This window comes from Corylus avellana, chromosome 7, assembly GCF_965113065.1.
Source record: "Corylus avellana chromosome 7, dhCorAvel1.hap1.2, whole genome shotgun sequence".
NCBI classification, from domain to species: Eukaryota; Viridiplantae; Streptophyta; class Magnoliopsida; order Fagales; family Betulaceae; genus Corylus; species Corylus avellana.
Genome location: NC_142496.1, coordinates 2307823 through 2335769, shown reverse-complemented (window position 1 = coordinate 2335769; position 27947 = coordinate 2307823). Strand labels below are relative to the sequence as shown.

At 34.9% G+C, this 27947-nt stretch overlaps 2 protein-coding genes and 1 pseudogene across 2 annotated transcripts; 2 read left to right on the top strand and 1 right to left on the bottom strand.

Annotated features, from left to right (window-relative positions):
* Nucleotides 1-11553, bottom strand: part of LOC148584334 (disease resistance protein RPV1-like) — a 30115-nt pseudogene extending 18562 nt beyond the window's left edge.
* Nucleotides 11554-15614: 4061 nt separating this feature from the next.
* Nucleotides 15615-19086, top strand: LOC132184483 (Transducin/WD40 repeat-like superfamily protein). The gene is made up of 5 exons (XM_059598130.2): nt 15615-16387; nt 17571-17640; nt 18186-18417; nt 18572-18645; nt 18788-19086. The coding sequence occupies exons 1-5, from the start codon at nt 15759-15761 to the stop codon at nt 18839-18841; spliced, it is 1059 nt and encodes a 352-aa protein (XP_059454113.2). The 5' UTR covers nt 15615-15758; the 3' UTR covers nt 18842-19086.
* A 624-nt stretch (nt 19087-19710) lies between these two features.
* Nucleotides 19711-22948, top strand: PRPL35 (Ribosomal protein L35). The gene is made up of 3 exons (XM_059599653.2): nt 19711-20128; nt 20314-20430; nt 22512-22948. Exons 1-3 carry the CDS (start codon nt 19859-19861, stop codon nt 22587-22589), a joined length of 465 nt encoding a protein of 154 aa, XP_059455636.2. The 5' UTR covers nt 19711-19858; the 3' UTR covers nt 22590-22948.
* Nucleotides 22949-27947: the final 4999 nt, after the last annotated feature.

The window sequence follows — 27947 nt, the reverse complement described above, 5'->3', positions numbered from 1 at the left end:
CAAGAAATGAGTTAAATGTTTATGAAATGAGGGTACATGTATGGAGGAGAGTATTTTTGGCCCCAAGATAAGATGAGATGAGTTTGGTACCGATACTCGGATGGAGGCGAAACCACTGAAGGAGGCTATGCCAAAAGGTGGTATTCCATCAACAGACCGTTGAGTGCACCAAGAAAAAGAGTTAATTGACGGTCGGGCATGGCTGAGGCCACAGTTCAGTGCCATGGTCACAAGGACCCGCAACCCTCGTACACAGGGGTAATAGTGTACATGGGCCCTAATATGAGAAAATGATAATATAATTTCAACAATGATTTACTATGATGATTTTCAATGATGATATACTATGATGATTTATAGCGATGCATTATGATGATGATTTATAAAGATGATTTATGACGATGATTTAATAATAGATGTAATAGTACGTATATGCTATGGAAGATGCAAACGTACATACATGTATTATTATTATGGCTGGATGTATATTTATTTGTAAAAACAATTATCAAAACTGAGAACAAGGAGCAAAACTATTTATGGTTGTGGATTTTACTTGCTGGGCCCCCTTTGGGGGCGGGAATAATTATTAACTTTCAAAGTCTTTTCATATCAATTATTGTAATAATATGATATTCCGCAACTAAAGTTTAATGTTTTATAATTTCGCTTGTAATAAAATCTCTTGAATAATGTTTTATACATTTATTGTATCCTTTAAAATCAAATACTCTGATAGACCTTATAGATCTTTGCAAGAACTTTTGTTGTAAAAGAAGAAAAGTGGCAAACTCAGCCTTAACGAGCTGGGGATGTTACACAGGTGGAGGAGTTGGGCGGGGGAGAGAAAGAAATGGGAGGGAAGAAAGGTACGGTGCTCGCAGGAAAAAGAAAGAAAAAAAGAAGAAAAAAAAATATCTAGGGGGCTGTGCCTTCCCGAGTGCCCTTCTTGACGTGCCACATGGCACGTCAAGAAGGTTTATATAATTTAAAATTTATTAAAATTATAAATTATATTTAAAATATATTTATTTTAATTTTATTAAAATTATTTTTACTATATCATATAATTTCTATTAAAATTATATTTGTTCTATTATATAATTGTTCCCTCTTATACTTAAAACTAATTACATAATAAATACATTAATATTCTAGATGTATAGATAATTAAATATATTTTTTAATGAGGGCTCAATAATCTACTTACCGACCACATATTTTGTGTTGGCCGAGTTCATATGACGTTTGCAGGTCTTATAAAATAAATGTATTCGGTATGTCTTATATATTTTTAAAAAATTAATATCGCTATCATATATATTAATATTACTATACTACATTATGCATGATAAGATCATCATGTTCAAATTTATATTAATGTAATGGTTGATTTATATGCATGCATGTGATAATTATATTAATTGGTATATAATATATAAAATGATTATGCATGCATAGGATAATTAATATCATATATACGATATTAAATATCATACAATATTAATAGTATGATATGATTATGCATGTACGTACACACACACATATATATATATAATATCGTTTATATGTGTGATATATATAATTTTAATAAAATTAAAATAAATATAAATTATTATATTTTTAATTATATAATATAATTAAAAGAAATTAATATAATTTGTATTATGTTTTTGACGTGTCATGCATAGCACGTCAAAAGCTTCCATGGCACGTCAAAATCACATGGCACGTCAAAAAATTAATACAAATTATATTTAATTTAATTTCATTATATTATATAATTAAAAATATAATAATTTATATTTATTATAATTTTATTAAAATTATATATTAAATTATATTTCTATTAAAATTATACTTTATATTAAAAATTATATTTATTCTATTATATAATTGTTTCCTCTTATATAACACATTATCCATACAACACAATTACAATTAATTAGAGAATAAATAAATTAATATTCTACATGTATAGATAATTAGATGTATTCACTCACCGACCACATATTTTGTGTCGGCCGAGTGTATGTGAAGTTTGCGGGTCTTATAAAACAAATGTATTTAGTATGTTTTATATATTTTTACAAAATTAATATGGCTATTATATTAATATTACTAGACTGATTTATGCATGATAATATCTTGTTCAAATTAATAGTAATGAAATAGCTGAATTAGATGCATGCATGTGATAATTATATAAAATGATTATATATGCATAGGATAATTAATATCATATATATGATATTAAATATCATACAATATTAATAGTATGATATGATTATGCATGTACGTACGCACACACACATATATATATATATATGTAATATCGTTTATATGTGTGATATATATAATTTAATATATAATTTTAATAAAATTAAAATAAATATAAATTATTATATTTTTAATTATATAATATAATTATTATATTATATAATAATATAATATACTAATATGATAAACTTAATTTTCCTCACCAATCAAATTTAATTTTTTATGCCAATTAAATTTAATTATTTTTAATACATATTTTTGATATCAATTATTACCTAATTATTTACAAATTAATGTTAAAATATTATTGACATGTTGAGTTTAACACGTCAAAAACTGATTGACACGTCAAAAACTTTTGACGTGTTAAAATCCTGCACGTCAATAATATTTTTTTTGACGTGTCTGTTTAGACACGTCAAAATGTTTTGACGTGGCAAAAAGTAGTTACTGTTTGCCACGTCAAAAAAAGTTATTTTTTTTGTAGTGATAATCGAAAGATCAACAACTCTAATCAAGGGTTGGCAATCAAAGAAACCTAGAATTGTCATGTTGTGGAAATTCTGTAAAGAAAAAGATGGAACGAATGAATTACCATGACAGAAGTTTGCAACATAATTTATAGAAAGAAATATTAATAATAAAAGGTTGTACCTTTAATTCATTTACTTTCTTGAAGATGGTATTAGGCCAACTCCAGCTCCAGTCCCAGTCCAAATCCCGGTCCCAGTCGAGCACTCTTAACTCATTAGGGGGCGCGTTTCTACATATATTATAACTTAGTCTCCCTTCAACTTCTTCTCCTCCCTAATAAAACAAGTGTTCCAACAACATCAAATCATAAAAGTTATCTATATTCTAATTGGCACTTGATAGCATTATACTTTATTTTATTACACTTATTACTTGATAAAAAGTAACACTCATATTCTATTATTATTATTATTTTTCTAATCAAAGTGGGGAAAGGAGAAAGGGAATTACAAGAAAATAAAAAACAAAGGCGACAGAGCCTTCCGAAAAACAGTTGGGAATTGGTTAAATGAATGACCCGGCCCATCAAGCGAACTAAAACAGCCAATAAATAAAAGTTGTAATAAATGGCAAGATTCCGTAAACAAAACAAAACCCAACAGGGTTTTTACCATCACGGCCATCAGTGGTAAATAGATCGAAGACACCAAATCCGACCATTAGTAGTCGGTAAAGAGAGGAAGAGCTGTGTCAAAAAACAAAAAAGCAGCCTGTCCAAAGAATAAGCCAGAAAATAGAAACACAAAGAACAGAAAATTACAAGGAAAAATAAAAGAAAAGCAAATAATTCTATTTACAACCAAACATTAATGATTTTGGGTCGGAGATACACACAAGTATATATATATATATATAGACACACATACGTATGTATTTCTTCACCTTTTTTTTTTCTTCAAAAAAGTCAATATATTTTTATTAGGTTTTACTTAAGAAAACAAAAATATATATAATTTTTTTTTTTAAAAAAAAAAAATGGTTTACTCTTACCCATTTGATCGTATTTAATTCTAGTACATGTTGAGGCTCTTGTTGTATAATTTCTGTACCCATTTCTAGCAGCAAGTTATGCATCATAAATGTGTTATGCTCAGCAATAGTCACGTCACATTGAGGAATGATTTTGCAACGATCCAATGCACTTCTCCACTCACCTACACTTCTACCATATAGAAACAATCCTAGAACTACCAATACTAATGGTAATCCCCCAGCATAACGTATGACACAGTCCGTTAGTTTCTCATACTCGTCATCAGGTCTATCTTTTTCGAAAGCATGCCAACTAAAGAGCTGAAGAGCTTCATTGCCATTCAATTCCTCCACCTTGTATGTTCTATCAACTCCATGTTGAGTTAGTACATTTTCATCTCTTGTTGTTATGATGATCCTACTTCCTAAACCAAACCAACCACATTGTCCAACTAATGCTTCTAATTGGAGTAACTGATCCACATCATCAAGAATTAACAGAATCTTTTTAAAGGAAAGCTTTTCCTTTATCAAATCCATCCCTTGTTCAACATTGCCAACCTTTAAACTTGAGTCTCTTAAGATTTCAGACAGAAGTCTCTCTTGTAATCTGACCAGAGGCGGTTGATAAGGATAGAACAGTCGCTCTGAAGTTTCTGATCTAATGTTTTCAAGAAAACAACAGCCTTGAAACTGATAATTAATCGAGTTATAAATTGCTTTGGCAAGAGTGGTCTTACCAGTTCCAACAATTCCAAATAGTCCTACCATGCGTGTGTCATTCATCTCAAGATTTAAACGCAAATTGATGTCCTTTACACGAGACTCTATTCCAATTCGATACTGGGAAACGTCAAAATGTGGACGCCTTACCCGCTTTGAGATGTCTTCAACAATTGCGTGGATAAATTTGGATTCATTCCTATCAATACCAAAGATAAGAAATCGTGAGTAGGAAAAAAATCATAAAAACATGCTCCAGTAACATTTTTCTTTTTACCCATAACAAATGACATTGGTAAGTTATGAGATATTTGGGCATAATCCTCCACTTACCTAAATCTCAATTCTCTTATGGGTTGACCACAAGTCCTCCCTTTTTCAATTCATATTTTTCCGTCCTTAATTATATGAACATTATTAAACTTTCTAACTTCATTTTTGTTCCATTCTCGAATTCAATTTTCTCTTCTTAAAACTCATCAAGAGTTGTTTAGCATTTTACTCTTTTAGGACTGAAAAAGAAAAATTAGTGGTAGAAATTATATTCCACAACAAATGAAAAGCTCATTTTCAATATTTAGGTCATGAATAAACTATTTAAGCAAGTTATATGTTCTAAAACAGACTAATTGAAATAATTTTATTTTCTTGATCAAAAAATTATTAAATCAATTTACTGACATTTTAAATGGAAAATACTTCGAGTATACTACAGATGCATACGAATACAGGGAATTGAGTAAGATTATATAAGAACGATCCAACGATGTCCATTTACAAATGACTAATACATTTTAATTATTATTTTAGTGCTAGGTTGTGGCTGCAAATTATTTTTTTTTTTTATTGTTAAAGTGTCGATTAAATGATTAAATTTAACTATTTCTACCGGTTCAAGCTTTTGGGCCGGGATAAGTAGCGATTTAACATGATATTAGAACCAAAGGCTTTTAGGATAGGACAAAATTTTACTCCAAACTCGGTTGGAGGAACTTCTTTCAACCTAGTCTATAAAAATAACATGTGTCCATTTTTTAATCACATGTGAGATGCACATGAGTTTTTAATATTATTTATTCCAACTTTGTCTATACTATTAAAAAACATGTGCATCTCACATGTTCAAATGACACATGTCATTTTTATAGACTGAGTTAGAGGTAGTTCCTCTAACCCAGTTTGGAGGAAAACTCTGTCCGTTGGGATAAATGGTAGTTTAATATTTATAAAACCTAAAAAATAGATATTACCAATCCTTTTTTCTTAATTTTTTGGAAAAAAAATCTATATATATATATATATACACCACCTTCAAACTACCACATGATTGTTAATATCCCCCAAACTTTAATTTGCATCATGATGTCCCTCAAACTGCCAAACATTTTTAATGTCCCTCAAGACGAGCAAAAAGGCAAAAATTACCAAAATGAATTCCCTATACTCTTTTGGCAATTTGAAAGGCCAAAAGGAATTATTTGTTGACTTAGTATCATACTAAACGCTTCAATCAAAAGATTTTTGAATTTAAGTACAATGTTCATGAAATTCAATAACAAAAAAATAATAATAAAGTGACACTATTTTCGCTACAATAATTCAACCAAAACGGAATTCCCTTCCTCTATTATAGTTGGCAATTCATCAAAACGCCGGGACAAAAAAATTATTTACATGCATTTTTTTGTTTTTTTGTTCAAGTTTGGATTAATTTCTTCCGTTCTCCCTTGAACTTTATAAAGAAAATACTGTGACGGTAGTAGTCACGGTACCATAGGCATAGGGAATCCTTCAATCAAAATTTATGTAAGTCTGATTTTGATGAAATCCAATGCCGAAAGGATTTATACTATACACTCACCAATTTAGGCGGCTTAAAATATTCTTTTACTAAATTGGTGTTTTTTGTTGACTAAAATTTACATGCATACCTAAAATAGAAACCCAAAAAACAAAATCACAACAACATAGAGATAAAAAAAAATGAAGAAACAAAAACTAAAACAAGTAGAGTAATGTTAGAGTAATGTAATGTCAATCTATCCTTAGATCAATATTAATTAAAAATGAAAAAAATAAAAATAATGATGAATTGATATTGTCACTTTAGCATAGTGAGAAAGTGGTGGGATGAAAATATACTATTAGACTTTTTAAGTAAGAATTACCCGTTTTCTAAATGCCAACCGGACACACTCGCCACTTTTGTTAGGGTTGTCTTCCACCTTTGCACCTTCATTTGATCATCCTTGAACCATTCTTCATGTTTGGCGAATGCTTCTCTCACACTTTTTGTTTGATATCGTAGTTCTGATGGAAGTATCTTGTAAAACACTGGTAGAACGATTTGTCCCCTCATTTCCTTACACTCAAAGATCTTTACAAGTTCGTCCAAACACCATGAAGATGATGCATAGTTTTGAGAGAATACAATGACCGAGATCCTTGACTTTTCAATAGCCTGGAATAGTGCTGGTGAAATGTTTTCTCCTCTTGTAAGGTTGTCATCTATGTAGGTGTTGATCCCCTTTCGATCCAAAGCATCATATAGATGAGCGATAAAATTGTCGCGAGTATCTACGCCTCTAAAGCTCAAAAATACATCATAAGTCCACCATCCATGGTTGAAAGAAGAAGAGGAACATGAAGAGGCTCCTTGGAAGGCCATGGAAGAAGTCATTCTCTGTTATGCATGATTACTACTTACTAGAAATAACTGCAGAATTCAGAAACGAGCAACTTTTTAAAACGCGTGTGAGAAACTTCTTAAAGAATGATAGTAAGGACAAGCATTGGTAACTAATGAGCTGCTAGCTCATGCGAGTAATACTATAGGGAAAATTAGTCTCTTTTTTATCATCCTATTAAATTTAAAATGATTATTATTAAATTTTGATATATTAATAATTTTAAAAACCACATCATATTTGAAAAAATCTAATCCTCCTTCTAGTATTACTCAACTTATAAAATCAATATAATCATTAAAGCATGGCGAAATAGAAAGTTCACTTAATAAAATACTTGGACCAGTTGCATGAAGATTTGTTTGGAGATAAGAATTAAGAGCATCTCTAGCCAAATTTAATTATTATAAGCGATATTTTGTGTTTCAGCAAAATAATTATTTTAATATTTTTTCTTATAGTCTGTTCACGCTACAAAGTTTTTATTATTATTTTCTTTTACTCTCTATCCAGCTGGAAATGGGCATTTAACTAGACATTAATGCTCCATTTGTTTCAAAGTAAAATTATTTTTGAAAATTGTTTTTTATGTTTTTTGGTGTTTGGTGCGACAAAATTGTTTTTTTAATTATATTAGCAAATTGTTTTCCTTTAACTGAAAATTCTTCTTTAATTTTTAGAAAATGGTTTCCATTTTTAAAAACTGTAAACCATTTTTCGAGTTTGAACATCTCATTCTCAAATCGATATATTCAGCTGGCAGCCAAGACCCCATCGTGACGTGATCGAGACCCGCCTAGGACTTGCCCAGAACCCGACTGGGACCTACATGGGACCCGACGGGACCTGACTGGAACCCGCCTAGAACCCGATTGGAACTTGCCCGAGACTTGATAGGGACCCGCTCGAGACCCTGCCGTTAGGGGTGTATAAGCGGTTGCGACTAACGGTTATTGGCTAAAACCGCTAACCGTAATCACCTAAGGTAGTTATTGGATTTTAATAATCGCAACCACTTTGCTTAGGTGGTTAGCGGTTATTAGAACAAATAACCGTTCGTTGATATGGGCATTTATAGTGTTTTTTGGCCTTCTTAATGCCTCTTTTTTGAGCTTATTTTAAACAATAAGGTTGTGCATATATATATATATATATATTATTTACTTTATTATGTTTTCTTACATATTCTAGGGTTTAGTATAGGGTTTCTTGTCCACTACTTCTCCCTCTATAAATAGAGAGCTATGTAAACATGTCATAATATAGAAGAGAATAATACAATGTAGTCCATTGTTATGCTTCCGCTCTTTCTTCTCTCTCTTTCTTTTGCTCTCTACAATATATTTATAATATATTTAACATGGTATCAGAGCCACTTTCTTGTAGCCTCCAATAAATGTCTTTGATGTTTTCCGGCACTCCCTCTGGCGACCTCCCTTTTCCAATTGTCCACGCGCTACCAAGCGGTTTTTCCGCTCAAAATCTCTTCCACGCCTTCAATGCATCCTCATCTGGAAAAATTTATCCCAGATTCATGCTTGCGAAACACAGATCTACAGATCTATGGAAGATCCACTGCCATCTGCCATCCCACGCACATCCGGCAGTCCCTGCGAGCGTCACATGCGCCACCACCATGACTCCTCTCCACCAAATAACCACCAAACGTGATGTCTTGGCCCCAGATTGGTGGATTTGTGCAATTTCAATCCATTCCAGACTTGCACGTGCTCCCACGCGCCGCTAGGAGAAACTGCCAGTGAACCCACGAGCCTCACAAGCTGCCGTTGCCCTAGCCGGAGTTACACGCTCCACTCCAAACACAAGATCAGACGCCTCCGAGTCCAGATCCGACGAGATCCCAGCCTTCCAAGCTTCCACGTGCCCTCACACGCCTCCATGATGTTCCACGCGTCGAAAGAGTCTTTCCACGAGCCGGCAGCATCTCCCACGCACCGGTGTTCCATGTGCCTTAGGCGCAACAAACCCTATCTAGGGTTTGGCACATGTGGCCGAAGCCCCTAGTGCGTGCACCACATGTGCCAGGCTCTTCTCTTCTTCTCATGCTGCCACGTGTTCCTCAAAGAGCCTGTCACATCAGCCCTAGCCTCTACCACATGTCAGATCCCGGGAAAAAAAAAAAAAAAAAAAATCAAACTCATCTTGATCCATTATTTTTGACCCAATTCAATGGGTTCGAACTGGATCGTCTCTTTCGGGCTAGACCGACCCATTCAATGGTCCATGGGTTTCGGCCATTTTGGCCCATGTAACCGGCCCACTTACTAAACCGGTCCAACCAGGTCAATTCCGGATCCATCCAAGGCATCTCCAACCCGATCGAAAACCGATTCTAACCGGGTCATCGGGTTCGAAACCGGTCCAACCGAGTCAATTCCTCCAACCGATCCAAATTAGTCAACCCGGTTCAACGGGTTAGACCCAGTTCATATCTTTTCGGGTCAAACCATATGCAATGGTCCATTGGTTTTGGCCTATTTTGGCCCAATCAAACCTGCTCAATTTAGCCTATCCTATAAGGCTCCAATTCAAGTCTCAAGCCCAAAGTGTTGGGTCCAATGCATCCCAATGAATTCAAGTCTCAACATTTTGGGTCCAGTAGCCACCTTCAGCCATCAGCAGCCAGCTGCCGCCACTCACCACTCCGGCGATTTTTCCGGCGAACAAAAAAAAATTATTATTTCCCTTTATTTTTCCCAAACTCAAGTTTGCACCTTGAGTTTTAGGGGGGATATTAAAATATTTGATATTATTTACTTTATTATGTTTCTTTACATATTCTAGGGTTTAGTCTAGGGTTTCTTGCCCACTACTTCTTCTCTCTCTATAAATAGAGAGCTATATATGTAAACATGTCATAATATAGAAGAAAATAATATAATGTAGTCCATTGTTATGCTTCCGCTCTCTCTCTTCTCTCTCTCTCTTTCTTCCACTCTCCACAATATATATATATAACACGCTTGGGTTTTTATTCATCGAAAACATTTTATTGTTGAAATAAACGGAGTGTTCAAAATAAATCGTATGCACCTCAAGAAACAAGAGAAGAAAACAAATCTAATGTGATCGAAACAGAACTCAAAGAAACAAACTTCAAAACAAAAGATAACAGAAAATATTCGCATATCCGCTTCTGCTTCAACTTAAGCACAAATACGTGTTTTCTTCTTTTCTCTCTAGCACCTCGAGAAAGAGAAAAGCAAGACTTGGGGTGGGAAGAACAGCTGACCTGATTCTTCCCACCCCTTCCTCCCCTCTTCTATCCCTCTTCCTCTCTCTCTATTATGCCTCTCACCGGTGTTTTCTTTTTTCCTGTTTTATCCATCGCCTTATGCGATTTATTCCATCTCCGCCTGAAATCCCAACACCAGCCCCTCCTCCAACGCTCCTCCGCCTCCTCAGAGCCGCGGCTACAGCCTTTTCGTTTGGTTTTGTCATGGGTCTCAGATTTGGTTTCTTTGAAGTCCGATCTCGTTTCCTATGGCAGCCTCGCCACCTATCTCGCCCATCCACCATCGTCTCCGGCTTCATCTCCTCCCTCTGCCGCGTCTCAACCATCTCCACCGCTGGGGTTGCTGATTTTTGGTTTAGGAGATCTTATTCTGCTTATATTTGTTGTCTCTTTGTATTTCCTTGTATTTTTCTGTTCACTGTGTTCATTTTCTGGGCTAGATCCTTGATCTGGCCTTTTTGTATTTTTGACAAAGATCTTCCTCTCCTTCCCGACTATTGATGGTCGGCTGTGTTGTTCTTTTCCGACCACTGATGGTCGTGTCGGCTACCCTTTCGGGTGTTGTTCCGTTTACGAAATGTTGCCATTTATTACAGCCTATTTTGGCTGTTTCGGTTGGCTTGATGGGCCGAGTCATTTATTTGACTCATTCCCAACTGTTACTAGGATTTCTCTTTCGTTTTCGTCTTTAGTTTGTTTTGGGTCTATTGTTGAAAAGCTCACCCCCTTTTTGTTTTTAGGATCATCCCCTCATTCTTCCTTTCGGATCAGGAGTGGAAAGGATCCCTCCCCGTAACCCCTTCCTTATTCAATTAAAAAAATAAAAAATAAAAAGCACAAATCAGTCATCAAGATACTAAACTAACAATAACCCATAAAATTATTAACAACTTTGTAATTAATAACAGAAATTCCATAAGATTATGAGAACCCAGAACTTCAAAGATGCAAGACATAAAAAAATTTAACCAAAATTCGCAAAAGCATTTGAAAAAAAAAAAATAAATAATAATAATAATAAAGCAAATACCATTTCCACAGATATTGTTCAGATCAGAAACTTGGGTTGCTTATGGATCCACTCCCAATTCCTTCAGCGACAAGAATTCCTCAACTTCTTTCCCTTACTTTTAGTACAACTTGTATTGATATCGATGTATTGACGGGTTTTACTAAATGATGAGCGGAACCAGATGAAACGCAATATCCACTCCAAGAATGGTCTGATCCCCAAAGACTACCGTGATTTTAGTTAAATAAATAGAGGAGCCCATCTCATTTTCCACACGCTGATTTAAAATGAGCAACTTGCGAGGAACCTCGTTTCCGTGTTTTTAGTTCCTTTCTGCAACGCGTAAACAATTCCTGTATTCTATAAATAATTACTCTTTAAGCACGCCGGAGTCCCCAATATCACGGCTCTATAAAAATAGATAAATCATTCGATCATTATTTTAAGATTTAATTCCTTCGTGCTGCCTTCCTACAACGCGTGAACAATTCCTACCATTCGAAACTCTCTGCAATTGGTGTCCTGTTTCCGTCCGAGTATTTTATCCATTGATGGGATTCATGGGAACGGATGAATTAATTTATTGAGTGTTGGAGAAACCAATGCCGCGTTGCATCATAAAATAATTAGTGTTGGTTAAAAAAATATGAGAAACTTTTTTTGAAGGGAAACTTGCAGCCCTAACTCCTATGCATTGAACAAGTATGTCAACCATGTTGTATGCATGTCAAACAAGCCTCTTATCTAACAAAGGAACAATTAAAATTAAAAGATAATAACTTCTATAGGGATTTGGTATAAATCAGTTTTTTTTTTTTTTTTTTTTTACTTTTCATGGTGAGGATAACACATCAACATAGAATAACAAAAGTGAGTATTATAGAAACACCACGTCAATCACTTATTCACAAAATTCAAAAAGAATAAACCATGAAATAAAGAACAAATCAAAAGACAAAGATAAAAATTGAGAAATGATAAATGATAGAATTTATTCTTTTTCAACCATCTCCATATATAGTGAATGAATGAATCTGTCATTGAATTTGTATGAGGTCCACATGAGTCAACAAATCTAATGATTGATCTATTGAATTAGTAAAAAGAAAAAAGGTTTAAAGATACAACACTCATTTTTTGTTATTTCATGCTGATTTGTCATCCTCTTAATAGAAGACACAAAAGACCTGATTTGTGTTAAGCCTTTATAAAAATTATTCTCTTTAAAAAAAAAAAAAAAAAAAAAACAAAACAAAACAAATAAAACACTGCTTTGTTTTTTTGACATGTCCACACAAGAGGGGAGAGAGAGAGTCGAACTAGTGACCTAGGCTTCATTAGACGTGGTCCCAGCCGATTGAACTACCTCTTTGGGACTAATAAAACACTACTAGATGTTCAAGTGAAATGAAGAGAATTTATTTCACAATTCATATTTTATTTTGTTTTATCATATCTAATATTGTAACTTCATTTAAAATTTTTCAATAATATGATAATATATTTACCATGCAATAATATATATGCCACTAGTGAAAATCTCGACCATAAAATACATCATCTATATTTCACTTGAAATAAAAAGGTCTCTGATCCACATGTTCACCCTCATTATTAATAACGCGGCCATCATTACAATGAATATTCAACTCTTGAAGTCTTGTAATATATAAAAGGATTAATTCAAGTTTAGTTAGAGAAAATTTTTTCATTCTAATATATTAAACTGACATTTGTTGTTAGAGTATATTATTCAACATATGCACTTTTAATATGACTAACAAGATTACATGCATTCTCACTTTAAATTTTTTTATTGTTTTGTTTATATTTGTTGCAGGCTTGCAGCACGCTGGTCTCCCATTTAGGCATATTTTCAAAGTTTTTATTTTTTATTTTTTTTATTTTTATATCTATTTGCCTTGCTTGTCCAGCCTGTCCCCACTCCCCAGTCAATATTCCCATAAAAAGAAAACGCACCGTTTAGAGTACTATTCATCGTCTTCCTCCTTCCATTCGCTGAAACACTAAGTTTTTAAATTTTTTCAAATTTCATTTTACTAAGGGCATAATATATGGCTGAAGCATGATGGAGAGGGCATAATCATGGCTGAAGGACATACTTATTCCTAAGAGAGGGCATAATCATGGCTGAGGGGCATAAAAAAAAAAAAATTACCCTGGATCCGCCCTAATAGAGACCATATGCATTTATGTAATTATGTATTTATATAAGTTCGTCCTTTTAATATTATACAAATTTTAGATTCGCTCCTGCATTCTCATATGCATATTTAATGTGAAAATTGCGTGTTTTAAAGATAAATAAACTAATTTTTTGTTTGTTTGAAAAATCTATTAACTGAATTTGTAGAAAAACTTTACTCCATAATAAATATTTAATTACAACCCAAATTTCCCGTTGCAACTAATTACGAAACAAGCTTACGGCTCCCTTGATCAGTATCTTGTTTATTAATAGACTTCTCTCTCTCCACAATTTTGACTGTATCTTGCAACTTTGAAATTAACATAAGCTGCTTCGGGCTGAGCTGATGTAGTATTGTGGTTCCACCGAAGTCCGTTAAACCCCTCCAACGGCGACATTAAACTCATCCAATGCCAATGGCGATTAATGGGGTCCTCTCTTGTTTGCACTATTATAAAATGACTAATTAAGTTGTAATTACAATTTTTATAATTATTTAGTCTAGTCTTATTCTTACTTAGTAAGGAATTAACATGAGATTTGACACCTATATAATACAGAACGGATCCTCTCAATTTCAAATGAAATTGAGAGTATCTATTTAGTGCATTTAAGAGGATAAATTTGTCCAAAAAAATTTGCCCCTCAAAATATAAGTACAATATTGTCTTCCTAAATGCACTAAATTGATACAATCCATTTTATTTGAAATAGAAATAATCATTTTCCGCCATCACAATCCATCCGTCTACCCATATTTGAGACTTAACTTTTCAAGGTATTACAATCTTCCTTATTCAAATCTTTGGCGTCTTAGTTAGAGGCCATGTCACACAAGAAATGTCCAAGTGCCACATAGTGCTACAAGCTTGTTATAAGTCCGAGAAAGAAGTATTAGCCACATTTGCGTATAACTCTAAAATGATTTGTCAATTTAGAACCTTCCTAGAGTCAGTTATAAGTTATAAAGCTTAATTTTATAATGTGAGACTTAACATTCATGAGCATTTATTTTAAACCATTCACTTTCTATATGAGTTACTCAGTACCCCAATTTGTGACTAGGGTGAGAGAGAGAGAGAGGGAAGCTTCTATAGCATGTAAGAGAGAAAAGTGAAAATGACGAGAGAGAGTCTGCCGAAATCAAAATGGCGAAGGAAAAACGAGCTTAGAAATGCTGAGTTGGTTAAGAATGTTCTACGTCCGTGGTGGCAAATCAATTACCATTGGGGTGGCTGGTTAGCATAATACATTAATCCTAATGGCCAAATGAGAGTGATTGATTATGACTTTCAATCACTTAGGGATTAACTTCTCCCGATCCAGAAGATAATTTTGATACACAAGTAGCCGTTTGCTTGGTGTATTGTGACTTCTAGCAATTTTCTACTTAATTGTGAGATAGCTTATATGAATTTTTGTTTACTCAAAAAAATTTTAGATTGTCCAACTATTTATTCGTGCATATAAGTTTCATAGAAATTCTTTCACCATTACTATCCAAATTGTGTAAAACTGTTGAACATCTCTATACTTGGTGCAAACCGATCAAAGTCACTCCTATTGCTTTCACGATTTTATAAAAGACACCAGCATTTTGATTAGGGTTAGCAATTTATGATATGATCCGTGAACTTGACATGAACCTAATACAAAATTTAATTAAATTGATCAGATTAGAATTGACTTACATAATCTTATACTCATACCTTAACATAATCAAAACTCTAACACACAAACACCGATTGACACTTAAAAAGTATGAGTAAAGTAATAGATTCTTTAATTATTATTTTTTTCTTAAATGTAGGAAAGAAAATTAAAAAATTTGTGCGAAAGACTTTTTTAGTGTCTCCTAATCAAGAAAAACCCAAAATAAGCAAAAATAGCTTTGTTTCAAGGAAAATTTAAAGAAAGCGCCGTTTAGTCTCTACTCCCATGGCTGAACAACTGAAAACAAAAATCACCCCCAATATTATATCCATTCATTTCCCACCAAACCCACCTCCTTCAAAGTTCAAACACTTCAATCTGACAACACCACCCAGCACTGAGCACACATACCCCCGCTAAAACCCTAAACCAATGGCCATCACGGGCGGTGCCTTCCCAGAGCGTCCACAAATCCATAGACTCCCACAACCCCATTACATCGACGCCGTCCGGTGGCTCCCTCAGCTCTCCGCCTTCGATCGCTTTGCCGTCCTCGCTCTCTCCTCCCCCTCCCCCTCCCTCCAAATCCACTCCCTCGACCCCCAAACCCTAACCCTAGCCCCTCAGTCCTCCTGGGCCCCACCCTCCCGGGTTTCCTCGCTCAGAACCTCCCGGACCCAGACCCACCAGCCCCTCATCGCAGCCGGCACCGTCTCCGGCTCGCTCCACCTCATCTTCGCCAACGCCGTCGACGCCTCGATGGAATCGGAGCTCTCTGTGCCGGAGAAGGACCTCCATGCCGGGCCGGTGTCGTGCGTGGACGTGATGGACGGCGCCGCCGAGTGCGTTAGCGTTGGAGAGGACGGCCGGGTCAATCTGGTGACCGTTTCGGGCTCCCGGTTGGGTGTCCGGCGGGTTTTTGATAGCGAAGGGTTGGTTTCGTATACGGCGGCGAAATGGGCGTCGCCGACTGAGTTTGTCACCGGTGGGTATGGTTTTGGCCTTCAATGGTGGGATCAGCGGAGGCCCGGCGGGGCGGTTTCTCAGTTCAAGGCCAACTGGTAAGTAATGCATGTTTCTTATAGCGTTTCTTTTGTAGAAAGCTTGCTGAGTTAATGTGAATTTGGCAATAGGTGAAACAAACGCTTTATGTAAATTTGACCTTGTATTATAAGATTTGGTGCATGAATCAATAATTCAAGACTCGAAATTGAACTTGTTAAAAATATTGCCTGAATGTGTGGAAGAGCTGATATTTTAGGATGTTGACTGCGCAAAAGATTTTCCAGGTCAGAAGTGTGCTCGTTAACTCGTTGCTCGTATTTGTTTAGGTATTACTAGGCCTGGAAAAGCATATTAAGACGTGTGAACTTCAGATTTGGGTCTGGCGTGGATTGGTTAGTTAATGAAAACTGAAAAGGATGATGAGATAAGTACTGGGATGCTTATATAATCTGAAAATTTATTGGGCTGAGACTTGACAGGCATTGTTTCGTATGTATCTTACGAAGTGGTCATTGCCTAGTGGTTATTTTTCATAGATGGTTAACACTAGAGATATTCACTTTCAAGTTTATGTATCAAGTATATGTATTCATGTATTTGTGATGGTCTTTTGATTATGTGGGACTTAAGGGTGGAGAAGTTAGTCGTGTGTGTGAGTGATTTCGACTTGGCTGTAATGCTGATAGGGTGGTGGTTCTTGCCTTGATGTTTTGGGGTGTAATTGGGGGTTCTTACTCTTTCTAGTCAGGTGTTGGTGCCTTACCCTTTCAATAAAAAAATTTGATTACTTATTAAAAAAAAAAAAAAAAAGTGATGGTATTTAAATATTTGTGTATGTGGGGGTGGGGGGATGGATGTGCAGATAAGGATAGGTTGTTTTTGTGTGACGAATTCTTAGTGGCATTAGGCATTGATTTGGTTAAAACACTTTATATATATATATATATATTTGTGTGTTTCAGTGTATATGTGTAAGTTTTTATTCTAAGTCACTTGGTTGAAATGCTTAGAGCATCTCTTCTAACCTTTCATAGGGGAGTTTTATAAAAAAATAAATAAAAAAATAAAAAAATCATCTGCATTTAAGCACATCCTGCCTGTGTATAAATTTATTGCTCCACGACTAGAAATGTGTTGAAGGATAAATAATCCATTGACCTTGTGCTTGTTAATTTATCCTTTAGACTGAAAAAAGTGTTCTGTACTATATCAACTGTTATGTATGTGGTAATGTTGCAGGGCTCAAGGAACAACTTCTGGCATTGTACACTCCATTGACATCCATCCATCAAGAAAACACACTTGTCTGGTAAGATGCCTGCTCCATCATTCTTCATCACTCTCATCTTTTCTTGTTTTTTTTAATGGGGAAGATTTTGATTTGGGGCACCTCTCTCATTTTTTCCAAAGATCTTTCAGCCTTTCCTTAAAATGTCTTTATATATATGTGTTTCTGTTTACGACACCATGAGATATGTGTCGGGTCACAAATTCTATAGCTTATTTTAGTCGAAACATGTCAAATATGGTGTGTTCTCTTCTTTCATGTTAACAAATTGGAGGAAATTATCAACTAATGAGTTACATTTTTAGACTGGTTATTACTTATCAAAAAATTAGTTACATTTGACATGATCTGGTGTATACAGTATCCATCTCATGTTCTCATTGACCATAATGATGGTACATTTTCAAATGGTTTCCTAGCTTTAAGATCATATATGTTATGTTTAAACACACTGATCTCCTTCTTAATTGTTTGATTCTTGTATGATTATGTAAAACCTTAGCTAGCTTTATGAGTGAAAATTTAGTTTGTTTGAATCTTATGCTATTATTATTGTGTACTTACAGGCAGGAGGTTCTTTAGGTACTGTATTTGCCTGGGATATTAGATGGCAACAACAGCCGATTATTCTTTCAGGTATTGGGACAGGTGCAACTCATTCAGCTTGTGAAAGTGAGGTTTGGGAAGTTCAGTATGACCGCTACACTAAGTCTACAAACATTGGCAACATCTCATCCTCACGGATATTACCTGCTATGATCTGCTCAGAAGATGGGATCCTTGCTGTTGTTGAACAAGGTATGAAGTTCTTGTTGCAACTATTGTTGAGTGACCAATTGATAAAATCCTGTGTTAATTTCATTTGCTAATAGGCGGAATGGTTTTTTATTTTTGGAGAAATATCAATTTTCTTCCAAAACTTGAAGTGGGACTGACCATTTATATTGCACAGATGAAGAACCGATTGAGCTGTTGGCAGAACCTAGTGCAATCAACAGCTTCGACATTGACCGGGAAAACCCCTCGGTAAGTAAAAAATAAACTGATATCGGTCTGAACTTTGTGCAAGTGTAAAGGACCAATGTTGATTTATATACTTCCACACAGAGAGAGGAAAAATCCTGTACACGCTTTAAATCTTATGATGCTTCCATGCTGTGCTGTGCAGGAGGTGATATGCAGTTTGGAGTGGGAATCTGTAGTCATCCTAACAAGGCCATAATTTCCAGAAACGGACATGAAGGTTCATATTTAAGATTCTACTCTGTTTCTCTTCCAGAGAGCTTTATTCAAGGAAAAAAGTCTTCCCAATTACTAGTGGATTCATGCCTATAAAGGATGTTTCGAACACTGCCCTGTTTCTTGTATGCATTAAGCATATGTGAGTGGATTGTAATGGTTTGTAGTTACCATTTCAGCATATACAGTATAGAAAGTTTTCTTGTCAGGCATTTGCGGAGCAATATTGGTAGGAAAATAAAAAAATAAAAAAAACAGCTTGACAACTCAAATCCGTTTGCTTGGCCAATCAATTTTCATGATGCTGCCCTAAAATGAGAGATGCTGCATCAACTGCATTTCACTTTTTAACAGATAATGAGGCTGAGCTTGTGTTGTAGACGTCCATTTCTATTTATGGCTGAATAGTGACGTGGTTTTTACACATTTATTAAATTAACATATATTCTCAGAGTACATAATTTTTACATGTATTTTTTATTGACATTTTTAAATTACATAACTTTCACATGCATTTTTATTAAATTGACATATATTCATACTCATAAGTTTGTAATTACTATCCCGAAGACTTTGATACAATAATGCCCACAAAAAGGAGAAGAATTTTTTCCGACTCAATATATTAAAAAAATACACTTAAATAATTACATGTTCTAATGAAATGCAATGAATTTTATAGTTGGATTGGAGGTTGACGTATTGTCCGAACAAGATAAACTCTACTACTCTCTCTTACTTTACTGTTCAAATTGACAAATACGAAAGAGCCCCTGCGGGGCAGTCAGTTGGGTCAGTAACTCGTGTAAGTGAAGTTCATAAGGGCTCTCACATTTTCTGCCCATGAGACAACATGAACTCGCATTGTCCTCACCCCGTAAATACCGAGAAAGATTGAGGTCCCCAATCTATCCACGCCTTTATCCACACGAACTCCACCACAAACACCTTCTTGCTTCTTCTCCTTCTTCTGCTCCAGAGAGCTTTTACCGGCAGAAGAATGGCTTGTGCAACGTTAACGGTGTCGTTTCATCTCAAAATTTCTTACCCATTGCGCCCTCCTCAGTCGACTCGGGCCTCCCACGGCCTCTCGGTCCAACTCGCTACGTGCAACAAGTGGAGCTCGCTGAGACTCGGTTCCTTGCACAGCTTTTCTGGGTTCTTCGGCTCGGTTCTTTCTCAGAAGCTCTCCACAATCACTCCCCTCCCTCTCAGGCCTCGCTCTCTCACTATCGTCTCCGCCAAAGGCTACAAAATGAAGACCCACAAGGTCTCTCTCTCGGGAGAGTACACAAGACCCATGATTGAATTTGCACTTCCCGAATGAAATTTAGTTCTGGGAGATTACATCCTAAGCAATTCTGTGTTGTTTTCACTTTCCCACATGTTATGAGAGTTCAAAATGAGCTTTTTTTTTTTCTGTCTTTAATTATTTGGTGAATTTTTTGTTAATAGGCTTCCGCGAAGCGATTTAGGGTGACGGGTAGAGGAAAAATTGTTCGGAGGAGAGCTGGAAAGCAACATTTGCTGTACAAGAAGAACAACAAGAGGAAATTACGACTCTCCAAACTGGTGCGCTTTCTTCCTACATTATCCCTATACTTGCATATATAGGGGGGGGGGGGGGGGGGGGGGGAAAGAAGAAGTCTTGAATTAAATTCTTATGTAGGTTTGTTTAAGATGGCTAAATTTGATGCTGGATTGACTTTTTACATGATTTCGTTCTTAAGGTCTATCCATTGGTCGTAGCTTATACTGAAGTGTTCTTTTTTAGGCATTGATGATTTGATAGGGCTGCTGGTATGCTTGAATTTTGCCGTATAGGGAGACTGTGTTGGTTAGGAAATGAAATAAGTTCCACTTAGAGTAGAATAGAGAAAAGCCGTGTGGTTTGGTTATAATCGTGGGATCATGTTTGTTTAAATGGAGAACCGGGGTGAGGATGTCAGGGACTTGTAAGAGGCCAAAAAAGAAAGTACGAAAATTGACATAGATGACGCAAGGTGAGTGATTTTTATCACCTTTCCTCTTTTTGAATCTTTAAGAGGGTTAAAAGAACTGAAGTAATGTGTTAAAATAAATAAGACGAAAGGGCTACCAATTTGTTCCCCCATCTATAGATATTACAAGAGCGAATTACACGAGTATGCAAGGAAAAGTGATGAAAGATTTTCTAGATTTGTGTGGAGAATCTAATTAGGAGAGGATGCTCTGATTGAGATACTTCTTTGTATTTCTTGTAGGGAAGATAAATATGCTTTGGAAGCTCATTAAAAACCCACTCTTGATATTCAATTTCAAATCTTTAGGTTTTTGAGAAATTTGAACTATGTAGTAAGTAGTCCCTGAGACCAAACATCTTTCTAGTCTTCTGTTTTCTTAATGAATCTATGTTGAAGAATAAGGAGGAAATAATCCACAGTGTTTGCTTTATATCAAGGGCCTCGTGTCTGTCATTTTTTTTTTATATATATCTTCATTCATCATCTGTCAGTTCATTCCAAGATTCGTTGTATTGCTGAATTTACAAAAGATTAAGTTCTTGTTTGGACATCTAAGTTGGGAAAAAAAGCAGCACATTTGCTTAACAGAGTACGTCTAATTATTCCCCAATGGCAGTATCATATGGTTTTTGCACTTAAGAGATGAGGGATTTTTTTTTGGATGAATGAGAATTCATTAACCAACAAAGAAGACATACACCCTCTAGCTATCCAACAAATTCATTTAAACATCTTCATTTCCTCTGCTTCTCGGAAACCCACTTTTGGACATAATTCTTGATCTAACTTCCCGGCAAATTCGATGGAGGATTTGCTCCTCTGCATGCAACTGATTATAAGAGATGAGGGATTGCCTCTTATTTTATTATCTTCTTGTGTTTTTTTATCTGTTCTGTTTGCCACCTCTTGTGTGGAGTTTCCTTGATGGTATGGGCTTTGTTCGGTAACCTCTTCAGAAGTTGGCATGTTAAGTTCTTCAGTCCTGAAGCTTTAATAGAGAGAGAAATGTTACACTTTGTAAAGGAGTAGAGTGAAGAATTTTATCTTGTAGACCAAAGGAAAATTGATTGTCATATTGAGTGCATTTCTACCTTGGTTCTTGTCATATTGTCCTTTCCTTTCATTTTTTTCATTTGTTGTTCAAGAAATTATAAAAAGGTAGGGGTCCAGGGGCCATTGTCTAAGTCACCACTTCATGTTAAAAAATAAAATGCTGAATTTTAAGATTTTATCAAGCCACCCCTCCTATGATCTTACTTATGGGGGACCAACACTAGAGTGAAATACTGAAGCTTTTAGATGAACATCTCAGATTGAAATATGTGGGTAAGAGTAGCTAGGACATGTTCCTTGTGTTTAACATTCCATTTCCACTCTCGGAGCTGGTTTCTGACATGGATACTCACTGCAAAGGTTTAGTACTAGAGTAAAATTCTTTTTGATAGAGAACTTGCATAAATGCCTTAATCTACCAAGAATGGATCTTAATATTGAATGAAATGGCTTTGTTTTGAATGACTTGAAAAACTGTTAGACTTACTAGTAATTAGGTGCCTTTTCTTTTGCAAGCAAGTAGTGTTATTCTTTTATCTATCAGATTTAGTATTTGAAAATTGCTTTGTTTACACTTTGATTTATTGTCATGCACAGCACCCAGTCCACCGGAGTGACTATGACAATGTGATTGGTTGCTTGCCATATCTGAAAGTAAATAGAAATGCAAAGTAGACATGATGTTTACATTTTATGAGGGAGGCCCATCTAGTCTGTAACATGTTGATTACTCACATTTATGTAAAAGACAAGTGCTTTGATTGTATCCTCTCAAGCAAGTTTGGTGCAGTTGGTTTTCCATAACCTGGAATTTTTATCTTGTTATTATCATATCAAAACTTCCCTGCCCTTTTTTTGACCATTACCACTTGCAGTATTTGTAACTTGAATTTGCTAGAGAATGGTGGTTCCTTTTATTGCATTCAAATGCTGGTTGGCAAATGTAGCTGAAAAATAGCTTGTATACATTTAGCCAAGTTACTTTGATCCTGTATCACTTTTTGCAAGCAAAATTCAGAAATGTTGTGATGCAATCATGTATTCTACACATGATGGGATAATGCCAAGTGAAACGAATTAATGAAAATTTATATGATTTGCTTTGAAATTGGCAACATTGATAATGGCCGTTCATATATTATTAGGATCAACAGAGTTACCTCGAGCAACTATCCAGGCAACTTTAGTAGGTGTGTAGCTCACTTGCCCCTATTGTATAGATAATTGCACCCGATTCTGGTCCGTGAAGAAGAGCCAACTGAAATATTGTATTCATTTAGTAAAAGTACAGTTTAATCTTTAAATCTGCATTTTTAAAAATATACCTCGTTACCGGCAAATTTATCATTTTCAAACCACAATTTTTTTAGAAAAAGTATGCTAAAATGAGATTTTTTTTTTTGCAATTTTTTTAAAAACACATTAATAGCATGCAAAATTGCGAGGCAAAGGAATTCTAAAGCGGATATCTAAATAGCCACTTAGACTCTTAAGTATTCTAGATTGTATTCGTGATGTTATTTTGATGGAATAGTCAGTTCTATCATGTCATGTCCTTTTTCTCAAAAAAAAAAAAAAAAAATTGCAGCACGACAAGTGGGCATAATCCGTGCAAATAGATCTATTCTGGTCTTGAACAAAGTAGGCCTAGTAATTAGTAAAGCAACTCTCTGTGATACAGGGGACAGACATGACCATTTTCTAAAGTGTTAAAATACTTCAATCAAGATTACAGAAACTTTCTTCAATCTGCATAATAGAGTAAGTGCGTCGGTCTGGCTCTGCCTAAGAGCATTTTCAGCAGCTTCTTCGTCATTTTTTCTATATTTAAGAATTCAAACTACTTTTTGCTTCCTTATATCATTAAAATATTTATTTTTTTAATTATATTATATATATGAGAGGAGAGAGGAGAGAGAATTGTAAGAAGAGAGAGGAGAGAGGAGAGTGTAAAGAAGAGAGAGAAATGTTTTTTTTGAATTTAATAATCATAAGGATCGCAATAGTAGAACCCTATACTTTGGGTTCTACTGTAGCGATCCTCATGGTTGAGGCTCATTTAGGGAATCTGCTGTGGGACATTTTTTGTGATTTTTTGGACATATTCCCTACACATAGGGAACAGACTCCCTTATAAGGAGTCTGCTGGGAATGCTCTAAAGAAAAGGGAAGATAACTTTACTATACATGGTTTCTGAATTTGCTCAGAATTATACTTTTGACAATTTTTATTTTTTTTAATAATTCTTTCATATTGAATTAATCTTTTGAGTCCAAAGATATTTGATAACTCAAAATTTTTTCTTTTCGATTCGAATGGGGAAAAAGGGAAAGAAAAAACAAATTATAAAAGAGGGTCTTTGCACCACTCATAATCCTAAGAGAAGAAAGGAAAGGAGAATTATCGATAAAACTTTTAAATAGGGGTGGGCAGATTAACCGATTACTGATTACCGACCGTTTACCGCCTTTAACCGAACCGATATTAACCGTAACCGATAGTTATTGGTCGGTAATCGGTTAAAAATTTTATACCGATAAACTTATCGGTCGGTAATCGGTCGGTTAAAAATTTTTTATCGGTTAACCGATATGACCGATATGACCGATAAGTTATTTTAATTTTTAATTTTTTAAAATTTTATATTTATTATTAAAAGTTAAAACCAAAATGACGTCGAATTTCCTTCCAATGAAGAATTTCAATTTTGCCATTTTGAATCAGATAAAGCTTGATTTTTTGGTTGACATATTTTGTTCATTGGAACGAAATGGGCTTCTAGAAGCTAGAACAATAGAATCGATTCTGCATTTCTGCTCATGGAGCAATCTCAGATGATGCTCCCAATAAGAGAAAGAGTTTATTATATTAATATAAACTAAAAAAAAAAAAAAAAAAAAGCCTAATAAAAAGCCTAATAAAAAGCCCACAAAACTCAATCTAGCAATTCTCAAATTAATTTTTGGCCCAATTAGCAATCAGTAAAAAAGCCCAATAAAAAGCCCACAAAACCCAAACCGGTTTAACCGACCGATTAACCGACCGGTTAACCGATTACCGATTTGACCGATAATTTTCGGTTAAGACTTCTTATCGGTCGGTAATCGGTTAAGATTTGATTAACCGATAGCTTATCGGTTAACCGACCGATAAGTCCATTAACCGGTCTTAACCGACCGATACCCAGCCCTACTTTTAAATACTAAGTGGAAAGCAGTCCATTTAACAATCTAGTGTGTTCGAGAGTTAACACATCTATAGACTTTAAAAGCGGTCCAAAAGGAAAAGATGAAATGCTTCTTATGAAAGTCAGCAAAACAGAAAAGCAACCATGGAGCAAAGCTGGCTGGATACCAAAAAGAGTTGCAAAGGTTTCACCAAAAAGAGGCTTCTGAAGGCAACACTGAATAATGGTTGCTTAGGACAGCCGAGGCAACACTGAAGAGAGGATGAATCGTCACATCAAAATTAATCTTTAAAGACTCAATGAGAGGGGGGACGCTCGGTGGTGGTATAGTTTTGGTAAAGTTTTTTGATATCACATTGTAACCTAAAATTGAATCTCAAAATCACCTGGACTGAGGTTTTGGGGGGGATGGAACTATTGTGTGATACATACACCAAACACTAGTGAGCCATATGTGACAAACAAAACTCTTGTTGCCGCCGTATAAACTGCTTTTTTAATAGTCCTCTTCGTTGGTGAGCATAGGAGCTATTGGACCGGATTTTTTTTGTTGGCTTTTTTGTATTTTTATTGTTTTTATTAAAACTGTGTCAATTGTATATGGAGCTTGTTGGGTTGTTTTCACACCCTTATGTTACTAATAATAATAAAATAAAAAACACAAGTGAGCCACAAGTTTTTTGTCTTTGCTTTTTTCTTTAAAGATAAGCAAATATACAAGAAGTTACACAGGTTGATGACCGTTGATCCTTTCACTGTCAAGGATTAATCTAAGAAGAGGGAAATACAAGTGGTAACAAAGAACTAAGTTGTGAGCGTCAAGATTAGCCCATCTATGAATTTTGGGTGCTGACCAACTCTAAAAGGAAGTTAACACTCTGATGATATTTGACACTAATAATACGATCTTCCAGTAAAATATTAAAGGTGGGCAAGAATCACGGTCAAAGAATCATCTTCCAAAATGACTCAGTTGATTTTGAGGCCACGAGCTATATATGGAGACAGCTAGTAGTAGAATGCTGAGGCTTCTCCCATGTTTGGGTTGCAAGGGGGGCAAACCCTGGTGCTACAAACAACTACACAAGTAGAGAAATTATCTCTAATTGCAATATCAAAACTCAATTTGATTATTTAATGAGGGAACCATGGAGGATTAAAATGGTGAAACGCATAATTCCAAGCTTTGAGGTGTTTATAATAAGTTTCAAATATGACAGTAACTTTAAAATTCACCGATATATAAAGATTTAGTAATGATCAGCCTCATTCTAACGTTACTCTTAAACTAAATTGAGGTGTGAGTTGGCATAAACATATCTTTTTACTCCAACTTTTCCGGATTGAAGGCCAAAATAAATAATAAATAATAAATAATTACGTTCACATGTCAAGGTCTATTGAGGTCCAATAGTAAAGTGGAGTGTAGAGTCGTAATAAATAATAAAAGTTACCTAAAACAGAGATGGAGTTGTGGAAAGCGACTTCATGCAAAGATCTTCTTTACTTGAAAAAGGCAACAGCAAAAGGAAAAGGAAAAGACAGATTGTTTTTTACTCTTGATTGACGCCCAAGTTCCGTGTAGCGGTTGAGGCATCATGTCAACCCCTCTAAAGTCTTATTTTGCGGCAGAGTTTTACATCACTTCTTTACCCTCTTTGCCCTTTCCAGCAGTTTTTACCAAACCAAAATCTCAACATTTGTCTTTTTCTAATAATTCCGTAAATAATTGTAAAAGTTCTTATAAAGTTCACCCCGCCGAAATACTCGGCAAAATTTTATATCAAGATCAAAATCTCAACAATTGTCTTTTTCTAATAATTTTGTAAATAATTTTTTATAAAGTTCACCTGTCCGAAATATTCGGATAACCCGGACACGAGTTTTTGACAGGTGGGTGAATTGAAAACCTTTCACAATCAATCATAATCCTTACTAACAAAAGGTGAAATATAAAATATCCAAAATGTATGAGGGGTATGATTTTTTGGGGGAGTGATTGGTGAAAGGTTGATTCCATTTCCTCCAACTCTATCTATTAGTTTCCTAGGCAGATTTTTGTATCAATATCTCTGCAACAACAAGTGGAAAGGGCTATTGCTTTATTTGCTTTTGTTTTCCTTCACTCATTTATTTATTTTTTCTTCAAATCCATACTCTTTTTTTATTTTGTTTTGAGGGGAATAAGGAAAAATAAAGATGCTGTAGAGTTTCACCTTTCAACTAAAGGAGACTTCACTTTATATAATAGTGACAAGTTATTAGTGTTCATTTTGAATAGAAGAAAAACATAATAATTGCAATCAAAAGGAAGATAATGTATACCCTTTAAAAAATAAAAAATATAAGTTAAAATAATAAATAATTAAATAAAAGACGAAATTTTCTCCAAGCCAATTGGAAGAAATATCATTTAATCCATTTTAAATAATGTCACGTGTCTAGAAATATTTAAAACGTTAGTCTAAGTTAGTAAATCCCTTGAAGAATGTTATAATACAACAAGAAAATTAGGCTAAATCATGTATTAAATCTCTTGTCAATTATGCATTAACCATTTTGGGATAAGTGTTTTCTTGGCTTTAAAAAGAAAGAAACAATTGATAAATTGCTCATTATAGTTGGACCTTATAAGAAATAAATCCTTATGATTTCATAATTAATTTATAAATTCTTATGATATGTCTCTTATAATAAAATAATCTATCAGTACAAATTCTGACCATCTTTTTGACAAAATTCTCATGAATTAGCCTATAAAAAAAAAAGCCCACAGTAACAACCTACACTAGCCCTCGCCTCAGATATCGCTACCACCCAATTTCAACGGTCCACGCGCCGACTA

What these genes read in the sequence shown, in the direction of transcription:
- PRPL35 (XM_059599653.2), top strand. Translation starts at nt 19,859, where the DNA reads ATGGCTTGTGCAACGTTAACGGTGTCGTTTCATCTCAAAATTTCTTAC. An exon ending in ACAAAATGAAGACCCACAAG is followed by an intron (nt 20,129 to 20,313) that starts GTCTCTCTCTCG and finishes TTTTGTTAATAG; the next exon opens with GCTTCCGCGAAGCGATTTAG. An exon ending in AATTACGACTCTCCAAACTG is followed by an intron (nt 20,431 to 22,511) that starts GTGCGCTTTCTT and finishes TGTCATGCACAG; the next exon opens with CACCCAGTCCACCGGAGTGA.
- LOC132184483 (XM_059598130.2), top strand. Translation starts at nt 15,759, where the DNA reads ATGGCCATCACGGGCGGTGCCTTCCCAGAGCGTCCACAAATCCATAGA. An exon ending in CCTTGCTGTTGTTGAACAAG is followed by an intron (nt 18,418 to 18,571) that starts GTATGAAGTTCT and finishes TATATTGCACAG; the next exon opens with ATGAAGAACCGATTGAGCTG. An exon ending in TTGACCGGGAAAACCCCTCG is followed by an intron (nt 18,646 to 18,787) that starts GTAAGTAAAAAA and finishes TGTGCTGTGCAG; the next exon opens with GAGGTGATATGCAGTTTGGA.